The sequence below is a fragment of the Apaloderma vittatum genome, unplaced genomic scaffold (assembly GCF_000703405.1).
Source record: "Apaloderma vittatum isolate BGI_N311 unplaced genomic scaffold, ASM70340v1 scaffold44043, whole genome shotgun sequence".
In the NCBI taxonomy this organism is placed as follows: Eukaryota; Metazoa; Chordata; class Aves; order Trogoniformes; family Trogonidae; genus Apaloderma; species Apaloderma vittatum.
This window is the reverse complement of record NW_009708272.1, coordinates 1-22,282: the sequence shown is the minus strand read 5'-3', so window position 1 is coordinate 22,282 and position 22,282 is coordinate 1. Positions and strand designations below refer to the sequence as shown.

General features: G+C 45.0%; 1 protein-coding gene across 1 annotated transcript; it reads left to right on the top strand.

Annotated features, from left to right (window-relative positions):
• Positions 1-2,750: 2,750 nt before the first annotated feature.
• Positions 2,751-21,640, top strand: LOC104269815 (the record flags this gene model as incomplete). The annotated part of the gene is made up of 8 exons (XM_009866487.1): positions 2,751-2,799; positions 4,375-4,710; positions 9,431-9,742; positions 10,251-10,396; positions 10,767-10,960; positions 15,658-15,797; positions 20,731-21,069; positions 21,356-21,640. Coding segments are annotated over exons 1-8 (1,801 nt in total), but the record flags the coding sequence as incomplete, so codon positions are not given.
• Between the last annotated feature and the right edge of the window lie 642 nt (positions 21,641-22,282).

Here is a 22,282-nt window from a genome sequence, read left to right as displayed (position 1 = left end):
TCTAAAACTTGCACACAAACACAGTGCTTTGTAACCCTGCCTGAAGGAGCATCACCTGTCCTGCAACATCCCTTGGCTGCTGGCTGTGGGTCCTGCCACAGCCCACCCTGATGCAGCAACACAGGCTGGACCACGCTTCAGTAGATGCAGCTCCTATCTTTACCCCAGTGTCCTGCAGTTCTCCAAATCCAGCCAAGATCTAAGAATGTCCTTTTTTTAGATTTACTAGAAACTAGAAAGACCATCCTAGCACAGCAGAAAGGAAGGGAAGAATGTGAATCACTGGATTTTTCGAGCAGTGGTTGCAGAATGCCAGCTTTCGCTATGTTTTAGAAAGTGCCAGGAAGCTCAGGCATGGTGTGCAGTTCTCAGAAACGAAGCAGCTGTGTGACTGAAGCAGGACAGCATGAGATCTGACTGAGAAGCAAGGAGGAGATCTGTAATCCACCAAAAGCCTGTGCAAAGACAAGCAAATGTTGGCTGGTACATGGAGGAAGGGGTGGGGTCAGAAGGAGATGCTGCAGCATTTGGGTGTGCATGCAGACACATGTATATATGGGCTGGGAAGGGGGTCTCCACATGTCTAGGGTTCCTGCAGTGCCAGGAGCTGTCAGGGGAGAGACAGAGTCTGGGAGGAGCAGCCATCATACGCAGCTCTTTAAGGGGGTACTGTAAGAAATTTAAAGTATACGCATTTTTTTCCAGCAGTAATAGCCATCTCTATCCCTTGACTGGCTGTTGCTAAGACTGAAGATTTGATCTTTATTGAAAAGTGTTTTAGCACCACCCAGGTCTTCAGGGTTGCTTGGAAAAGCTTTTGGAACATGATAATGTTTCTGGCAGAATATAAAATGCTTAAAGACCAAGAACATTTCCTATGAGTGGAAAACCACATCACCTGGGCTTGCCTTTTCTAGATCAAGTGCAGTTCCTTTTGTGATCACTAAGTGGTAGAGTTCATCTATGAGGACTTCAGTATGTGTCTGCAAGCTGGAAAGTTCTTCCTTTAAAGTTTTGTTTCAAAACTATAACTGAGCTAAAGTGAGGACATCAGCAAAGCCTGGAATAAATCTTTGCATTTCTGCACAGGTCAGTCACACTCTGTGAGGAGGCTTTGGTGCAAAAGGACATGGTTCCAGCAAATCTTCCAATTATTTTTTTTTCAGTTTTGGAAGTTCTGAGAGGCTTACATTACAATCAGAATTAAATGTTTGCTTGTGAATCTCATCCACAATGGCAGATTTCCTCTCTGACTTGGTCCAAGGAACAGGCTTGTTCCACAGCCTGTTTGCATTGCTTAATGGCTGCACCCTGTTTTTAATTGATTTCACATTTTTGTCAGGTCAGAATGTCCTTCCAGAAATCTTGTAGGAAAACAGAAAATAACTCAAGGAAAGGAAAATGAGATGTGATACCTCAAAGAAAGAAGAAAACAGTATGAAGCAATTGCAGTTTGCAGAGTAACAGCATTGAATTACTGAACCTACTCAAAAGCAAATGTTTCTTTAGAGGAATATTGATACTTTGTTTCTATTCTCAGCTAATTACGACTTGGGAGGTGAGAAGGAACTGTGTACATGTGAGCACATCTGATAATTTTCTTATCACATTATGATTTGGGCCTGTTGGCTTCCCCTGAGCTATTTGCATGATTCAAGATTAATCTGCATGGCAATTCGACTGAAAGAAAACATTTTCAAGACAATCACAGTCATTTGGAGTAGAAAGAATCTGCAAAAATGTAAACCACCTCATCAGAAAGCAGAAACTTGAAACCCAGTTTACCAGTACAAGTTTCATCAGCAAATGAGGTCCGGCTGGCTGGTTGCCTCACCACAAGCTGTGTGAGCAGCCTCGGGGCTGAGGGTTTTGTTAGTTTCAGCAACGTGATTCCAGCTGGCAGAAAGAGAGAAACACAGGTGCTAAATTACAAAGCAAAAAGGACAAAAACAAAGACTCAAAATGGCTGTGTGAGATGCTGTTATGTCACCTCAGGTGAGGGCAGAGAGGAAGGGGTGTGCTTGCAGGATGGCAGCCCTGTGTTTCCGAGAGAAAGGGCTGGGAAAAGAGCATGGATTTGTGCAGATGGGGGCAACTGCAGTGGAGGAAAGGGGAGACCAAGGCTCTGTTTTTTCCTCAAGGCAACGTATGATCTAAGCCCTGGGTTGGGCTCTTGGCTTGCTCTGATCTCTTTCGCTGGTAATGGCTTCATTACAGCAGCATCAGCAGCTCCTGGGTCTCCACTGGTTTATACATGGGATGCATACACTTAAGTGAGCCTTCTGAATTATATGTTGGGGACATTTGTGCTACTCATTGCAACATGACTACTGACCTGACCTGAGCTCCTTTCCTTGAATTCAGCTCAGGACCAGGGTGGTCTTCCCTCCAGTCTCCCACAGGCATTAAGTGCTAAGTCAGCTTAGAAACCTGGGCTTTTATTTACGTGCTTGCAAAAACCTAACATTATGAAAAAGGCGCTTGTAAAAAACCCAACATTGTAATCTGTTACCCGCATTCATCTAGCAGCCTGACTGGGAAATCTTCAGTTTCTGTCTCTCACATTTGTTGTCATGTCCCCTGAAATTTCTGTTATTCAGCAGAGTGCTGGAGGGGCAAGAGGATTTTACGAGGTACCTTTTACTGTATGTGACGGGAGGGGGAATGTCCCTAGAGCAAAGCGTATAAAAAAGGGGAAGCTGCGCTCAATCAATCAGTTGCTTGCTCTTGTCGCTGAGTGCAGAGCTAAGATGATGGTCACTTGTCTGCTCCTCTTCAGCATCTGGACCGTTGCGTCAGGTAACTCCCTTGTCTGTCTTGTCTCATTGCTGTAACGGTGTTATAGACCTGCCAGCCTACTGCTGGGTGCTGCAGTCACCACCTGACATCCCCCCCAGGGCACCCCGGGGGTGACAGGGCACTTGTGGCACTGCATGGCTGGCATGGGGCTTCAGACATGTCACTGCCGATTGCGTTGCCAACATCCTCACCTTAATTTACTGCCAGTGCAAGTTATAAGCTGCAGATGTACAAATTTAATTGTGATTTGCACATCATAACCCAGGAAAATCTTCAAAAGCTCCCAGTGACTCATATGACTGAAGTTTGATTTCACCTCTTGTTGTCGCTGGGATTTGAGTCAGAGTATGGCACTGATTTGCTCTAAACAGGACAGAATTATTTGCAGTGAACGATATGGTGCTTGTAGGTATCTGCTCAGGCCATTAAAAGTGTGTTATGTTTGTTTCTGCAATTAAAAATCAGGTAGAAAAGTCTGAATTTATTTTAAGAATTTGAATGTTTCCATAATCATGGTTTGCACTCTGCCTGTGGCACTACTAGGCTCTGAAAAACAAAATGACTATCACAGCTTCACAGCTGACTTCTTGGTCTATGGTGGCGATCTGCCTGTCCATGGTCACAGTTATGGTCAGGGCAGGACCTGAGAGCTTTATCAGGTGGGTTAGCCAAGCGTACCTCTGGGTGCTGCAAACAGCCTCACTCCTCTTTGAAATGTGCAAACACATTTACCTTTCTTGCAAATCAAATTACATGTTCCCAGTGCTGTAACTGTCCCTGCTGGTATCTTCTTTCCCATGTTAATGTACACGAATAGATTTTAAAAACTATTATCCTAAGAGGTGTGTGGAGCTGAGCTGTCAAACTTGGGAGTATCGATTTTTCTTGCCTGTCTTCTTAACAGGTTTTCCATATGTGTCTGTGAATTGGAAGAAAAGATGGATTTCTTTTTTGTTTGTTTATTTTTTCCCTGGATACCTTTAATACCATGGCATTTAGCAGTGAAAGTTTTCAATTTGTGGGCTTTCAGCAGGGTCTCAGTTGCATAGCCTCAAGCTTGAGATGGGAAAATGGATGCAGTTTGTCTTCGATCCTCCCTACTTTGCTTTTTCCTTCTGTTTTTTCGTTCTCCTATCAGTCTCTTACAAGTGTGGCTGAACCATGCCATCATTTTTAGCAGCTTTACTGATTTGCTTCTCCTGTACTGCAGGAGGGCTCGGAGAGAGGTAAAGCACCGACAGCTGTTTGGTTGTTAGAGGTTATGGGAACCTCTCCACAGGTGCCCGTGGGATAACAGTCTTGCCAGATGGAAATGAGTCTCTCCCTTCACCAGATCTGCCTTTCTCAGTGACCCACCAAGACGCTTTGCGTGAGAGATTTCAGGTCTGGCAAAACTGTCAGGGTGGTTTTTTTGAGCCGTTTTTCATTATTTTCCATGGATGGAGGGGCAGAGAGAGATCCTCCAGAGCCTCTATGTGCAGGAGTGAGGGTGAGGGGCTGTGGGGGGGCTCTGCTGGGGATGTGTTACAGAAAGGTGATGAGAAAAGCTGAGTGCAACCCCTGCTTCTCTCTCAGGCTCCGTGCAGGTGATGCACAGAAAAGTCCAGTCGGTCCAGACAGGAGGAAACATTACTTTTTCATGCCGATCAGTCACAAAAGAAGACGTGTTACAGGTGACCTGGCAGAAGGAGACAGACGGGGCTGAGGACAACATAGCGACTTACAGTGTGATGAATGGCCAGAAGATAGCAGAGGGCTATGTTGGCCACGTGAGCTTTGCCCACAGTGAATTACAAGCCTCAGCCATCTCCTTTCATGGAGTTACCCTCCAAGATGAAGGATGCTACAAGTGCATCTTCAACACATTTCCCTCAGGGGCTGTGACTGGCAGGATGTGTCTCAAGGTTTACGGTAAGGCATTGTGACTGTGTACAGGCTGTTATCTGAGGACCAAGTGGTTTTCCCTGTGAAAAACCTTCCCTGACCCCTGATTATTTTAAAATTGCTTCAGGAAAGGTGGCTCAGTTTCCTCTCTGTCTCTTCCTCCCTCTATGGTTTTACCTCTGATGGGAAATTGGTGTTCTACAGTTCTTAATTTTAATTTCCCTTTAAGTCACCAACAGTGATATCCAAAAGCTGATGTGTAACCCATGACTTCCTCCAAGTTTCCTTGGCCACGTGCTGTGCTGACAGCTGGCCTGCCACAACCATGAACCCTGTGCTCGTCTGTAGCCTTTCACTGCTGCTCTTACCTCCTAAGCCTGGAAGTCGGGCACTTTTTGCTTACTCTGCTTTTGATCTTTAAAAAATATGAGGTATTTAAAAGACAGAGAGTCATATGTAAGACCACAGTATCTGGAAGCTGATTTTGAAGCCATAGTAAAAAATGACAATAGTTAGCCTAGGCTCAGGAAAGGGTTGCGAAAAAAAAAAAAGGCTGGAATACAGCACAGCTCATGGCTTTTGCCACACGAGTATCTTGTGCTGGTCAGCATTAATTAGCTTCAAGAAAAGCTGCTGGTGGTATGACCCCTGCAGAGTGTTTGTTTACCCCTAGTGCCTTCTGCTGACAAAGACACAGGCATGTCCACATGTGCCACAAGTCCTCTGCATGGAAAAAAAAAAAAGGATGCCCCTGGCTTATTGGGAGAAGATGACTTAAATTGTAGGTGAAAGGGCTGAAGGTGCGGGGAATATGAGGGAAAACCAAACCTGGAACAAAAATTCCTTTTCCTCTCTCTTGGGAAAGTTCCTAGAGTAGAGAGGAGGATTAGAAGAAATTCGCTCAATGTTTCAGATATGAAGAGGAAGGAGTTCCTAAAGACACCCAGTGCTGAGTCATTCAGAGGCTAAACACTGGTTATACATTGCAGGAAAACAGGGAAGCACCTTGCAGGGGCATCTCCTTCTTGTTTATTTTGTTGATCTAAATACTGAGTCAGATTTGTTCTGCTGCTTTGCTTTTTTATTCAAGTGGGAGAAGTATTACTCCAAATCCCAGCCTTAGGGCTATGATTCCTCCTTTAGCAGAGAACTACTTAAAATTAATGAAAAGGTTTTTTGCTGCTACACACACTTCCATGAGCAGCATCTCTTCCTGCACCTCGGATAAAAACGAACCAACAGAGAAGGGTTTCACTTCTCTCATCGGGCTGCTCCAGCTGCACCAGCATGAGCTTGCGGGCCTCTACCAGGGACTGGCTGATGGCGATCATGGTGGCATCCCTGAAATGTACTTTATTGAACACATCCTGGAGGGTGTAAGTGTTTGGCACTGTGACAGAAGATTGGAGTTCACTTAAGGTGTATTTCACTGAAGTTAATTTATGTGATGCTACTTAAAAGCCACAGTCTTACTCCCTGACTGCCCAACTCATAATGACGGGAACAACTTGCCTGAACAAGCTCAGAGGACTCCCAGGGACAGAGCGTGAAGCCAGCAGGAATCTCCCACAGCTCAGGGATTTAGGGCAAACTAACTGAGCAAGCCCAAGTCACCAGCTGAAAATGAAACATTGCCATGCCTTTAGCCTGTAAGAGGGGACTGCCAGGGATTTTACCAGCTGTTAAAGGCCTTTGCAAGAGGGGCTATTCCAGGACGGGCACAGTCGCTGCGTGATGAGGGGAAGTGAAACTGCATAAGAACTGGATAGGACACTGTGAAAAAAAGAAACAGGTATGGCTGACGAAATCTCAGACCTGCCTAGCTGAAAAGAGCAAACCCAGGAAGAAGCAGAAATTTCCTACCCTGTAACAAAACTCATTTTGGAATAGAATAGTTTTAAGTGTGCTTGGTGGATCTCTTTTGAACAGCCTGCTCCCTTTCTCCCTCTCTTTTGCTTTGGAAATACTTTGCCAACCTTCATAACCAAAGAGGATGAGGAGACCCAGGAAGGGACCGAGTGAGCATATGTGGAAGGAGTAGCATGTGCCATGCAAGAATGGGAAAGACTTGCTGGGTCATAAAATTCCCTGGGCATTTACTGAGTCATCTCTGGAGACCTTCTGCCTTTTGAAAATGGCACCATTTGCCTGGAAGTCTCAAGCACAGTGGAGAAATGCCACCACTATTTCTTAGACAGGGAAACTGAAACATGGTGTTGCTGGTGAACACCCACAGCGTTGCAAAAAGCTTCCTGTCATCATGAGGCATACTGTAATTCCTAAATTTTTTTATCAGTCTCTCCAAGGCTGCTGTCAAGCTTTTAACCATATGAAGCACATCATGACCTGACAGTCCCCCCTTAATTACAGAAGGCCATTATAAATGATCAAAACTGATGCTCTTCCCTGGAAAGTACCTTTTTCCAAATATTTGGGAATACTACCACAGTTTGAATCTGGAAACATTTGGATTACTACTCTGCAAGAGCTACTAAAGCAAGTACTCGCATACAACATATTTTGTGAATACTTTTTCATTATTTTGTCTATGTATCAGACATCAACAGTGGGCAGACACTAACAAAGAGCTTAGCAGGACTTTTCTGCAAAGTAAGCACTTAGAGGTTTTTGACTGTGCATCTGTTCCAGGCACTTGGCAAAGGGAAGCTCAAACCTACAAGATTTTTTTTTAACATGATCACCTTTCGTTGTCCAATGTGGCTAAAGAGGGGACTGCTTAGTCAGAAGAAGAGCAGATGTGAAGTGCATTCATTTCTGCCAAAGTGCTGAACTATTTTTCTCTGGAAAACTTGGTGACAGCTTTCCTTTACTGCTTTTAGATGTTGTAACACAATATTTGAATTTAATGCTGTGGGTGGATATGTTATTTTTATGCATCCCGTGAGCGAAAGAAGAAGTTCAGAGATCATTCTTAATCAAAATATAAGCTGTTTGTGACACTTGTCTTTTCATACAGGGGAGATTTTGAGAAGTTCCAGCTGAAATTCCCCTACACGCTTTTGTTGTTGCCCTCAGAGTGACACTAGTCAGTTTCATCAACTCCCTGCGATTTGAGTTTCTGTCTATGGGTAGTGAAAAAAGTGAGAAATACACTTTTTTTTTCTAGGCAGGCACAACCATGGTATATAAATGAGGTATAACAATCTATATATATTAAAAAAAAAAACAAACCAAAAAACTCAGGCAAAACTGATAGCATACAAGGTCTTGCTACCACCCTTTGGCAGTTATGGCTTGGAGGATCCAAGCAACCTTATGAGGTGCATCATAAATTGTACCGGAACGTTATAGGCACCATTATACACCTAGCACAAGGATTATTTAAATTCATTCAGTGCCTGCTACACCTCATTCATATCCAAATCCGCATTTACCTTCCAAAAAGAAAAAGAGTATTTCTGTTACTAAGAGGAATAAACAGGTATTTTTATTTGTTTAAAAGCAGTATCACTGAATTATAGTGATATGTTTGCTACCATAAATATCACACTGGCCATTGTTATTTTTGCAATGTAAGTAGTAGCATACAAAGGTAGTACTATGAAATATAGTAATAAATACTTTTTTAGTCAGAGGGTATTCATATTAACTCAGACTTGAATGAAACTAGAATCGCCATTGCACTGAAATGGTTTTAAAAAGTAATATTCTCAGAAACAGTGATCTAGAAATAGAGTGTAGTTTGGATCTCAAAGCCAACAGCACATGCCCTGAAGAAGAGGGCACAGGGGTGAGCTGCCATACTGAAACCTGTGGATCCACTCCAAAATGGAGCTATGTATCTTTATAGATCTTGACCCGAGCAAATTGAGCTAGATTCACATTGAGCAGAAGTTTGGACTAGATGACATCCAGAGGTCCTTTCTCACCTAAATTACTGCATGGTTTTATGACTGAGGAATAAATAGCTGATTTTCCACAGGGGATAGATGTGTCCTTATGTGTTCAGATCTCCTCCGGAGTTCTACCTTGGCTGAAAATGCCTTCCTGCACTCCTCCCCTTTCTTTATTCTTTGCAAATGTAGTTGCATAACTAGGAATCCACAAGCAGGCCTCATGAGAGTGAGCAAGCGTGAATGGCGCCTGTAGTTCATCCTTCTTGCTAACTGTGACTAAATGTAATGGCTTCTGCAAATCTAGGGTGAAAAGGAGTTCAGAAGAAATTAGTGAAGTTTTTGAATGATACCATGATGCCCCCAAACCCCAACACTAGAGGGAAGAAAGTTGTGTAAGCACAAAGCATGTATAGGTGAAATCCTGTGGTGTAACCACATATCAATTCACTATTACTGTCTTGCATAAACAGATGCAGTTAGTCCTTCGGCCCCCAAGCCTAAAGAGCTCAAACAGCAGTAAAGCTAATCCTGCAGATACATTTAAGGGAAAAGAACAAGAATTTTGACTCACTGAAGCAGTTCAGCCCTTTCAGAGGGAGGAGGACATGCATTTTCACAGTTTCCCTAGCTGTTGCTTTTTGCTTGTGCTGCCACTCATAGCAGAATTGAAACATGGGTGTTTCTACCCTCTTGTCCTTTGTTTTTGTCAAGTTCTTCATTTCCAGCCCGGTGCCTGATCACTTTCATGTCTTTTTGTCATTGTCAGGGCTTTGGGGAGGGGAAGGCAAGAGTAGATATCAAGGTTGTCTTTCAAGATAATGATAAATACAGATGCTCTTTGCCCAAATGTGAACAGAAAGTAATGGATTTTGTAACTTTGTGTTTTGCAGCCATCTCGGAACCCAAAGTGGAGGCTAAGCTTATATCCAGTCCAGACAAAGCTGGGGACTCTGAGAAAGTGGTGGAGATGAGCTGCTCAGCAACGGGGAAACCAGCTCCAAAAATCACCTGGCACCTTCCCAGCATCCTGCAGCAGAAGCCAAGGGAGTACCATGTCAAGTTCAGCAACCAGACCGTAACTGTCATCAGCAATTTCACCCACATCCACTCCAACATCCTCCAGGAGTACCCCATCACCTGCATGATCCAACACCCCTCTCTAAATGTGACCCTGGTCCTGCCCACAGACGACCTGGCGCAGGGTCAGTGTGTTACCCTGCTCCTACCCTGGAGTGGGGAGGGGACTACAAAAACCTGCTGGGGTAGAGCAGGGAACTCCTCAGAGAGTTGGGGGCAGGCTGGGGAGGCACCAGAAGGAGCAGCTGGCAATGGAGGAGTTGCCGGGGAGCATCCAGACACCCTGGGCAATGGCATACAATGTCTTAGTGTCCCCTGTACATCACAATGAACCCCAGCCTCCCTGCCTCTGTCAAAAACTCACAGGGTTTCCCTGTCAAACAGGCAGACACACCAGCAAGACACGCCAGCTTTGGGCAGCTCAGAGGGACAAAGTGACTCTTGCCAAAAACAGCATCAGACCTCAAGCACAGGTCTGCTGGTGGTGCTGCTGGTGTGCGCACTAATGTGTGCTCCCAGTGCCCCTGTGCATCCTGTCTCACCCTGGAGACTGGGAAGGGGATATCTGTAATAGGTTTGGGGTTGTTTTATTTTGTTCTTACGCAAACTGAGTACCCACTGCTTTCCCCACAGGTCTGGACAGCAGCTCAGCACCAACCATCGCCATTGCAGTGACGGTGCTCATCCCCCTGGCTTCCCTCATCCTTCTCATCTGCCTCTTCCACTGCTGCCTCAGGCACCTACGAGATCCAGAGAGAAATCCAGCCAGGCCATGCTGGGTAGGTCTGCCTTTCCCCAGGGTGCTGCAGGGCTCACCCTCACCGGTCACTGGACTTGATGCCGGGACATAGCTCTGTCCAGCCACCCCAGGGTTCTGTGCATGCTGCCCAGCCTGGGCTGCAGCAGGGATAGAGAGAGGCAAAGGGATGAGTCCCCAGCCAGAGAGCAGAGTAGCAGCATGCTGGAAAGGGGGAACTTGAACTAAGACCCATAAATGTCCAACAGTGCTGACAGATAGAAAATAGTCACTTTCTCAATTCGAGGCATGCTGAAGGGGAATTATTGCTCTGTCACTGTATTTGTGCACAAAACAGTTGTGCAAGCAGTGGCTGTACCCTTGTACTATTCACGTGCATCTCCTAAACTAAGATCCCTCTGGCACAGCCAGCGCAGCTCATGGAGGAAGCAGCTTTGAGGTTGTGCCCCACACAAAATGGGGTCTTAGAGAAAGAGCATGCCTCTATGAGGAAAGCCCAGGCTACTGCCCTGCAGCAGGGACCAAAGCGCTGCTGGTTGTGCACCGAGGCCATCCTGATGCAGGGAGTGAAGGATGCAAGCTCGAGGTAGGGGTAAACTGAGTGAGGTGGAACCATTCCAGAAAATCACAGTCCAGTTTTGTGCTGAAGGCACCTCAGCCTCTCCATAGGACATGCCTGGGGCATGCAACCTGACTTTTGATAAGCATTTTGGAGTAAAAGAAGCAGTGAGAAGAAATGCAGTACACATATTTTTCATGGGCGCCATGCCTCTACATCCAAACTGGAGCCTGCTGGGACACTTGTGAGGAAAAGTTCAGTCTCCCCTGACACAGAGAGATGCAAGGACCCATTTGGTAACACAGCCCAGGTCTTTACCCCTGCACTTAAAACATCCATATATTTTGAAGAAGGGGAAAAAAAAACCAAAACAACAACAAAACAACCTCTCTTCTGTTAGGTCCTTCCTGCTTGTAGCAAAGCCAAGAAGTGTGGGCAGTATGGAGCTGCAGGCAGGCAGGCTCCCACGGTGCCCTCGTGCCCCCGCGTGCTGCTGAACACCTGAGGAGCTGCTCACCCTACATGTGCGAGAGAGAAATGTCCTACAATGGCACCTCAGGCTTCCAGATAAACCTGCTGTGACTTGCTCCAAGAGAAATACATAAAAAGGACAATTCATAATAGATATTTATTTATTTATACTATAATATTCTCTTTTGCACAAAAAAGCTGTGAAGTATTTATTTGAGACTCAGGATGGCTGCGTGGATCTGCATAATGAAACTTACGTTTTGTATTTTCTGGGAGGTTGATTATTATGTTTATTCTTTTCTGATATTTTAACACTGCAAGCTCAAAATTAGGTGGGGCTGGTCTGAAACGGGACAGAATTTTGCAGGGGTGCTGGCCTGAGAGGTGTTGATGGTAAGTCAAAGGAGACCCCCATCAGGAGCTGGGATGCAGAAAACCTGTGGAGAAGCCTAGCACGCTGCTTTGTGTGTTGAACCTATTCCCCAAAATGTATGAGAGATTAGGCCAAGATTGTAACTGGCCTGAACTTGTAACCCAGGTGCCAGAAGCGACAGGCTTCAAGCCAGGAGTCATTAGGCATGAGGAAACTACCAGCATCGACTCCCACCAGCCTCTCCTAGAAAGTAACATAAAAGCAAAGGCCACATAACTCTTTCCTTCTTCTTCTTCTGTGGTCTCCACAGCCACCTTCTTAATTTCCCTAATCCATCACAGCTGTCTTGTGTTCCCAGGCATCCCACCTGCCTGCAGGAGGATTTTTCTGAAGGAGCAGGAGGCTGCTTGGTGGGTTTTGTGCATGTCATGGTGTGGTAGGAGGTGAGGGTGGTGGGAAGGGGTTATGTGCTGCGTGTGGGCAGATAGACACCAGTATAAAGGCAACAAATATTACCTATCACTGAAATTCACTGCTTGTGACTTGTAGCTCAAATCTGAGCAGTTCTCTTATAATTCCCTGAATCCCATCCTATGCCCATGAAATCCTTACCTGTAGACCCAGGGAAGGAGAAATGAGCCCAGCTGGCTGGTGTGCTCTTGCAAGCAGCATGAAGGCAGTCAGTGCAAGTTGTTTCCTCCTCTCCTTGTTCCCTGGAGCAAGTGTATGTCATCTGGTGTGGGTTTTTTTCTGCACCCATTTATTTCAGCTGTTCCAGATGAATTGGGCTGAGTTGTAGTTAAAAAAACCCAAATAACTTGAAATGAAAGCAAGTGGGCTAGCTGAGAATGAGTAAACCCAGTTCTTGTCATACAAATGCTTTTTTAGACTCCCTAATGCTTAGTAATAGCACAGCTGGTGAGTGCAGGGAAAGGGGAATCAACTGCAACTGTCACAATCAGAAATTTTTCTCCTGAGCCCTATAATTCTTAAACGAGAAGCTGCATTTTGCCCATGTTTTGCAGCTTAATTTCCCTCTTCTCTGTGAGGGAAGGGGCCAGGGGAAAACCTGGGCTGGTGGTTTGGGGAGGAGCAGAATGGGGGCAAGAGGGCAGGGCTTGGCCGCTGGCACTGCTCCTGCACAGGCTGCAGAGCCTCAGCCCTCGAAGCTTAGCAGCGTCCACACTTGTGCTTCGGTAGAGGAAGGTTGGGGAAGGTTTTTTGAATTATAAAGGTTTCCACTAATGTTTAAACTAACGGTTCTTTTTGTTTGTTTTTTTTTAAAAAAGTAAATTACTATAGCAGAAAGAGGAAGTCTGGGTAAAGGTTTCCAAAGCAAAGAGAGAAAGGCAGAAAGTTGGTGAGAAATCTTTATGAACTCGCAAAGATTGCAGAGGTTGTTATCATTTTCTACAAGCTGATCACCTGGAGTGGGGGAAAGCACAGTTTGAAGTCAAGAAATATGTGGGATTGTAATTCTGTTTTGTTATTTAGCTGAATGTTGAATTGTGAAAAGATTTTGTAGGTTTCTGCTTATGAGCACAATAGGACACTGAACGAAGGAGGAGGATGCAGTAGCTTGTAAGCAAAATGCTGTATAAGAAAGGAAGACTGATTTGTTTGTCTTTCAAGTTATCAGAATAAGAACAGAAATGACATTCAAAGGCAGAATGCTTAAAACCGATGCATATATCTTCCCTTGTGCTATACAAAACCAGCTGCTAAAAAGCAGTGCCATAAAATTCTGTATGCTAGTGCTGTAGAGTTTGGCTTCGTGTAGCAATTAAATTAATGTAAACAATATGAACTGTGCATAATTAACTGACTTTTAGGTGGGGAAAAGAAAAGTACAAAATAGATACAAATCACCTTTCAGGGAACAAAAACGCATGGACTGAGGGAACCAGAAGTTTTACTCTGGGTGAATAACAACTGCTATTCTAAGGTTTCTTTTTGATTATCTTCTACTTGTTTGTCCTGTTATCTTTTAGCATTTGTCAGTAATTATTTGGAGTTTGTATTTTGGATGGGTTTAGACATATACTTAGTATTCGTTTTAACAAATAGTGTCTAGGTCATGAAATGCTGCAAACTATGAGTAAGTAAAAAAAAAAAGAAGTAAAAATAAGACTGATAAGAAATTAAAGCAGAATGGACTGCTTTAATTTGCTGCTTTAATATGAGCAATATGAAGCAGCTTAGCTTTGTAAGTGAAAGCAGAGCACGTTTTTAAAGTTTACTCTGTAGGAATGTTCTGAGCTGATATTGCCACCATCCACAAAAAAAAAAGCTAACTGCAACAAGCCTAGGCTTTTGCCTCTGCCTTGTGGCTGGGCAGATGTTGGTCTGACCCAACCCTGTCTTCAGCCATCTCCTGTCACTGCAATTTGTTGAGCTCCGAACAACAGCAGTGTTAATATCAAGCATCATTTTTCCTAACAGGTGGAAAGAGGGCTGGTGGTAATGCCACACTCCTCCTTGCCCCTTACTTGGGTAAAACTGGCTCCGAGGAACATGTTCCTCTGTGCAAACCAAGTGGGATTATTTAGCCTACACCTCTCAGCTCTGGAGTCTAATCTTGACATTAGCCAGCTTGGGTTAAGGTTTTAACTCATGTAGGACCTTAAAGCAGTGTCCTTTTAAACTGTGTATTTTGTATATATATATATGTAGGTATTATAATAAAGAGTCCTCAGACTGTATAAAATGTCCAGTTTCCTGTTTTGGCATGCCAGACTGTTTCAGAGCTTTATGTGTTGGTATTTTTCTCTCCCTGGGTACTGGTCTCCTGATTCTAAAAAGGCAGTAAGATATGAAGGGATCACCTCAGCAGCCCTGACTGAAGATGTGACTTTGAAATGTGGCTGAAATGCTGCCCTCAGATGGTTTACAAGTCACTGGCTGAAACGGGAAGAATAATCTTTTTCTGAAGCCACTGCTGGCAGAGCCATGGGACTAAATCCACACAGTGAAAAGGAACTTTGTTTTGGTCATAAAAGATTAATAGCATTCCTGTTGTGTGACCTTGGGGAAGTGATTCATCTACTCAATACCACACTAGTAAATTTTATGAGCTCAGTCACAAAAGAAAATATAACCTGTTGTTTTTCTTTCAGTTTTCAGCACTGAGCCCCTGCAAATCAGCTGAGTGGATTTCTCTCTTTCATAAATGAGACTATCAAACCAGGCAGAGAAAAACCAAGTGTATTTTTGTTTTCACTCCTAGTATGCCAAAAAAATTGCTCATAATTTGGAAGCCATACAAAGGGCCTTTTCATATCTCCGCTGCTTTATCTTTGCTCACATAAAGCTGCATGTGAAAGGAGCACTGTCCAAGCTGTTTGCAGGTGGACTCTCTTGTAGTCTGCTCAGCTTTGAAAAAAGCAACCTGAAATTCTGGGAAGCCTGAGAGAACCCTCAGTCTAAGACCCATAGACAATACAAACAGAATTTTGACTTCCCTAACTTATCAGAAGCTACAGTCCTTAACAACTCTAAGGAAATGGGAAGAAAAGGCAGTTTGTCTAGTAAAAGAGTACTTGAAATTGGACGTGAAAGACTAAGATGCAATGAAAAGCTTGCAGGAAAAAAAATACCTACACTTCCTGATTAAAAATTAGAATTTCAGCATTTTTCAGAGTCTAGCTTAGGCTGCATGGGGAAACCAAGACCTCACTGTATGATCAACAGAAAGTGCTCAGCTCCCTGCAGGCTCCTCTGGGGTGGAAACTTTCTGACTAGGATGCAAAAGATATAGGGACCAAATTCTGGGTCACAGGTAATAACATCCAAGCCCAAAGGAGGATGATGCACCAGGCTCTCCAGTAGGCTCTGTCCCAACAGAAGGAACTTGTGGCTGTCATGCAATTTTAATTCCTAGTCTTATGTATGTGGCTCTCTATCATTCTGCTGTGGAACTGGCAGACTTGGATTTGGAAGTCAACTCGGAAAAACTGAAGGCAGAAGCTGCAAGGAAATGGCACCAGTCATTGATGGCAGGACAAATGTTTTTCCTGACAGGTGAGTGAGAAGGTCCAGTGATCCTCTACTTGATTCTCTGCAGCTTCCTTCATTCCCTTAGTATCTTTCTATTTCCTTTGCTCTTTTTCATGGAATCCAGACCTGATGTTGTACTATCAACCAGTGCAATATCTATGCTGCAAACAACAGAAAGTTTATCTTTTATTTTGCTGTTACTTGACCCAGCCATGTAGTTTCCCTCTCCTGGTCTGTTTGAGACCATTTCTTCTCCCTGATGTTATTCCACCTCATCACACCTTCAAAAATGCTGCTGTCTTGCCTGGATCCACCTCTTCTCTGCTGGGCACTCCTGGTCCTTCTCCAGCCAAGGTTGTCACATTAGGCTGAGCTGGGAAAGGAGGAAGGAGTGAGAGGTGACCAGGACAAAATGGCACATGCAGAGCCTGAGGACAGGGGAAGGGTCTCTAAATGGAGCCAAACAGGGCAATGACTTTCCAATGATTTGAAATTGGCAATTGGTTAGAAAATAAGTACTGAGGAGTTGTATGCTCCCATGAGAAACATTTTACAATGAGAATGTTATCTGGGATCTGCACAGGTCTGTGGCCTCTCACTTCTGGAGGGTATTAGCAAATTAATTGGCATGAGAACTTTGGGCAGTATGACAGCCAAGCCACAGAGGAGACGTGCCAAGAGCTCAGGAAAAGGAATCTGAGCAGTGCTTGAAAACCACACCACTTCAGTGCATGAGCAAGTGTTCTGTTTTGTGAAGTCCGCAGAGGTCATTAGTGATGGACAGTCTGCTTTTGCCTCTAGTTGGTGCTGGCTGGTATATGACATGAGACCACTGGTAATGCAGCCAGGAAAGGAGACGGCTGGGCACGGCCAGGAGCTGATGCTGCAGGAGGAAGGTGGCACTGGGTATTGTACTTCACGTTCCTCGGTTGGTTCCTCACCAGAAGTATAAAATCCCTGTAATTTCCTAACTGAAGTAAATATGCTACCAACAGGAAATGAGGTGAGTGAACCCTTTTGGTGATAATCTGCTCTCAGAGTGTCTGCACAGCTTTTTCTGGGCTGATGCCTACCCCTTTCTGCTCAGCAGCCAGTATGTCTGCGCTTGCAGCCACAAGTGAGCCAAAACTTCCTTTCCTCCTCATCCTTTTGTCTAGACACTGTGACCAGGAGCAGGGTGCCCCTTGGTCTCCGGCAGAACTGAGGACATGAACCAACAGAAAGGGGGAGAAAATACAGCAGTATAAAAAGGCCGATGAACTCTCTTTTTCACTAGTAATTCTCCTCCTTGGCAGCAGTAGAAATAGTTGAAACTAAAGCCTGAAAAAGAGAGTGGTCCCCTGAAAGTCATTTTTCACTTTAATCCTAGGGCAGTTCTGCAGAATTTTACTATTTTTTCCTTTCAGAAAGTAAGAATTAATTAAGGTCAGACTCCCCAGTACTTGCAGTCCAAACATGCTGCTTTATCTGAAAAGTTGAAAGCATTGAAGTCTGACTTGGACAAACAGTTCTCTGTGACAGTCCTTTTTAAACAAACAACCGCATCATCCAGGAGCTTTGATAAATGCCTGAAAAAGTTCAGGAACTACATAAAATAAAGTAAAAGTCATGGAGGAGGGATGTGGGAAACAATGTAAGAAGCTGAACAGGTTCTGTTTCAATAATGTGATCTGTTAGCAGGACCCATTTGGGGATGGAGGGGAGTTAGAGAGCATCTGTCAGTTGTTTAGTGGTCAGCCCAGCCCTAACCCTTAACAGAGATGTAGCTGCCATTTTTTTATGTTGTTATTTTTTATGTGAGGGGGTGGTGGCATTTTTCATTGCATGCCACACAGCTGACTGGTAGGATCCTTGCCTGGGTGAAAAAGCAATGAGATTCTGAGGGTAAAGATTGTTGCTTTAATAAAAATACCCAAGCCCATTTTGCTGCCTGGATAATAAAGAGCTTCTAGAAGGGTAGAAGTGGGCACAACTTAAAGATGATTGTACCAACCTCCCATTTCACATAGGAAAAGAAGATATATATCTGAAGATATACCTCCACAAAAATTTTATGCGTGACCCTTTACTGGTGCTTGCACTTATGTCTGCTTTGCTGTCTCCAGCCGAGCTCTGGACACTGATGAGAGAGGAGGAGATCTACTCTATTGTATCTTGGGTGCAAGATCCATGTTGCACTGATATTTGTGTTGGCTGCTTAAAATTAGCTAGGGCTGTTTGCTTGGGGCAACAAGCTCACCTTCCCATACAGCCACCCATGTGCATTGAGTGTATTCACTTCCCCTTGCTCTTTGTCCTTTCTAACCTAGGAAAGTTCCCATGTGATATTTGCAGCATTAGCTGCATCCTATCTCGTCCTTGTGCTCCCTTTCTTCTCTCAAGTTTCTTCTGCAAGAATCTCTTGCACTTGTTTTTATTGAAGTTTTTTGGTTTGTCAGTAAAGTGCCTGAATTTGGTTGGCAACTCTGACCCTGGGGAAAGGGACCATGGCTTTCTTTGCTAGCTGCCATAGAGTTTGCTGTGGAACATCACTCAGCAGGCCCCTGGGGGCTTGCTCTGAGTCACAGAGAGGTGGGTCCCAAATTCCTCTGCCTGACTTGGTCCCCTGGTGTAAGCAACCCCTTCCGCCAAGAGCAGAAGTCTGGGAAAGAGGAGACTGGGGTAGGAGCTGGTGTTGGAAGAGAGAGATGATAGCACAAGGAAAAGGGAGAGAGGATGAGAATCCCCAGGGGAAAGGCTCTGACATGGTGGTGTGTGCTGGTTTATTTCCCTTCTATTTGCCTGCAAAGCAAGGTGGTGCTGTGGGGCCCAATGAGAAGCTGGATGGAGACGCTTTCCCTAACAGCAGTGCCAGGAGGGATATTCTGGAGTCTGTCTCACCTTTCTATGAATTAATCTACAATGTAGGGGGGAAGTGTAAAACCATGGAAACCTGCAAGAAATCTGAAACAATATGCTGCCCCTCCTAATGAAGAGACGAGTCAAATTCATAAACAGCAGTGATGAGCACAGACATAATGTATATGTATTTGCTTCTCATATTTTTCTATGATATATCATCCTCCATTTCTTACAGAAAAAAAAAAAAACACCAAAAAAACCCACCAGAAAAATTGTATTGAACATGGCAGGTAACCTTCTGTAAATACAGCTAGGAACTTCACATAGTGCTTATTCTCACCACTGCATTACCATGTGGCGAGGAGTCGCATGTGAGGATTTTGCTGTGAGGTTTTACAGCAAAACCCTTGAGACTAAGACCTGCCTGTGAGCCTAGGAAAACTGTCACACCCCTGCGTTTCCCTTTCTGGAATGACATGAGATGCAAACATATTTGGGGCAGGGAGATTTCAGTCAAACCTGCCTTCTGCACAGACTCCTTCCATAATCCTGTCTGTGGGTTTGGTTTGCTTGCTGGCTGGGGCAGAACAGTGGCATCTGCAGGTGTCTGTGCCAGGTCTTGGGGAGGAAAGTGACCTCCTCAAGGAGCCCAGGATGGATGCTCAGCATGGTGTTCAGCAACCTGCAGAGACAGTGATGCACAGGCAGCGCCTGCCTGCCCACCCTCCTTTCCCTGCCTAAACCAAAAGGGAGCAAGGGCTGCCAGGGCCTGTGGCCCTTCCTTTCTTCCCTATTATCTACCAGTAGCCACCTGTGCTTACAAGGAAGATCCTGCATTTACATCTTGCGAGGTGCAAGCCCTTCTGATTGTATTTACAGAGGAGCTTGGCAGCATGGGCATAACAAGGGGCAACACCAAGCTTTGCTGCTGGGGAAAAAAAAATGAGGGGAAGTGCTATTTTTTCCAGCTCTGGCAGCCAGTACCGTTGGTGAGAGAAAACCTGCAGCCAGTTTCAAGAGATTAATGTTTGACCAGTCTCCTGGGAGCAAATGAGAAATTAGTTTCTATCTCACTGGCCAATCCCTGCCAACCCTAAGAGCACTTTGAAAAAAAGGCGCTAAATCAGCTGCCCTTTGAGACTTGCAGGGGAAAAGAGGTGAGCTTTCACAGGCAATTCCTTTGTGCCACGATGTTTTTCCCCTTGCTTTGCTGGACTGAAATCTGCCTGCTACTGCTCTGCAGTGGCTGCCAACTGAAGAAGCCAAAAGCAATGGGTGAGTGGAGCGTTCATGAGGTTAATTCCAGAGCAGCTGCAGCCTTTCTTAGCAAGTAGAGAGACTCAGACCTCATCCTGGCTGAAAAATTTTAATCGGTAACTGGAATAGGAGCTGGTAATCTGGGAGTTGGTCAGCAGTAAAATGGGGAAATGCAGGTCAGAGTGGGCACAGGGCAGTTTGTCTTTTCACTCAAGCTGTGTTTTCAGCCTGATTTCTTAAAGTGTTTGCTAAGCTCCTCAGCAGAAGGGATGGAATAGGTTTGCATTTCCAGTGCACATGTTTGGGTGGTGCATGGTTCTGGTGGGAGAGTCTGGGGCAGGGGCATATTGCTCTGCAGCCATTTGAATTGCCTCCCAGCTGTGGGGTGCCCTGGGCTGCTCTGCCTCCCCCTACCCTCCCACAGGTGCCAGCAAGAGGTAAGCAGGGATGCCCTTGGGACTGAGAACCACTTTTGCTGGGTGGTTGCTGCATGTCAGGTCTGTAAAAGACACCTCTGGGCCTCTGGGGACAAAGGCAAGCTAAAAGTAGTGCGCTGGGAAGAGGCAGGCAGATGAGCCCAGGGCTCGAGTTTGCTGTGCTTGCTAAGGAGCCTGCCTGCCCTCTGTTCACATGCTTGTCTTTGTCCTCACCACGGGAAATATATAGCGTAGACTCATGATGTGATGATCACTCACGAGACCAAGGTGACTCAGGTCTCCTGTGCCACACAGCCTCGTGGTGGAGTTCCTTCCTCCAGTGCTCTGTAAAAGGATAACACTGGAGCTGAACACTCTATAGCCTTCCCTGAGTGAATTGCTTTTCCTCTTGCTCTGTTTTTTTGGGTTTGCTTTGTTCCTAGGTTTGAAGCAAGCGGTGAAATCTAATAGCATTGTTACAGCAGCCTTTGGTGGTGAGGCAAATTTATATTGCAACTTCTCGCTCTCAGTGGATGTTTTGCAAGTCACCTGGCAGAAGAGAAATGAGTCTTTCTTCCAGAACATTGCCACCTACAGCCCAAACCACGGGCTGAGGTTGATAGGGTCATTTCGGAAGAAGGCACGTTTCACTTCAGCAACCCTGAAGACCTCCGCTATCACGCTACAAAATCTCACATTTGAGGATGAGTCCTATTACAGATGCCTTTTCAATGTGTTCCCTCATGGGTCTTTCAGCAAAGAGATGTGCCTCAACATCCAAAGTAAGTTTTCCACTAACACCTTTCCACTCTGGCACTCAGCACAGGGCTGCTGTAATCAGGAGGTGGGCAAGGCATTGTGTCCTCTGCTATGTGGAGCCTTTTCATGCAGCAGCATCTCCTTGGTGAATAGTCTCTGGAATTGCCACACCTTTCCTCAGAGAAGGTGAAGCTGAATAAGCCAGGAGGTGCTTTCAGATAAGAACCCTTGTAGACAGAGGTGACACGTTCAGCTTTGACCATAAACCTACCAGAGAGTGTAAAAAGTACCTTCTCTTTTTGCTCTCAGCGATTTCTGAGCTTACAGTGGAATACGATTCCCACAAACCCGCTGAGGATCCCCTCACTGCAGTTTGCTCAGCAACAGGAAAGCCTGCCCCCAAAATCACCTGGCTGGATGACAGAGACCTGAAACAATCCACTGAAATACATCACATCCAAAATGCAAATGGAACAGTAACAGTAGAAAACAGACTTACGTTTACTGCTGACCACCTCCATGCCTTGACCTGCCTTCTTGACCACCCACAGGGAAGGAAAGTGAAGACAGTTTACCTGGAAAAAGGAAATAAAGGTAGGCTGTATTTGTAACAGAGAAGTGCAGCATGTTTTGGGGAGTGCTTAGGAAAGGACATGCAATTGTGAGAGTGCTTTTTGTACTTGCATAGGTCTCACTAGATATTTTTCTGGGAGCTCATACCTCATACTAGATGAACATTTCATGACTTGAAACCATCCAGAAGACTCCTCCCTGTGCTGTCTCTGTGTCTGTGTGTGGGGCTTATATAGATATGTAATAAATGTGTGGATTTGTGAGTACATATGTATATATGAATTGGTACGTATATATTTCTACATAATCACTAGTTTAGAGCAGATGCAATCAGCTATCCAGCAGTATCCACAGCTGGAGAGGACCAGCAAAGCAGTCCCCCGGCTGTCAAATGCTGAGGAGCAACATTTTGCATGGAAGATCTTGTGGAATTTCTTCATACAGAAAGAATGTCGTGGTTTGACCCTGGCTGGCAACCAGGTACCCATATAGCCGCTCTCTCGCCCCTCCCTGCTTTGCTAGACAGGGGGAGAAAATATATCAAAGGGCTCAAGGTTTGAGATAAGGACAAGGAGATCACTTTCATTTACTGTCCCGGGCAAAACAGACTCGATTTCAGGGAAATTAGTCAGATCTATTAAAAGAACAAATCAGAGAAGAGTA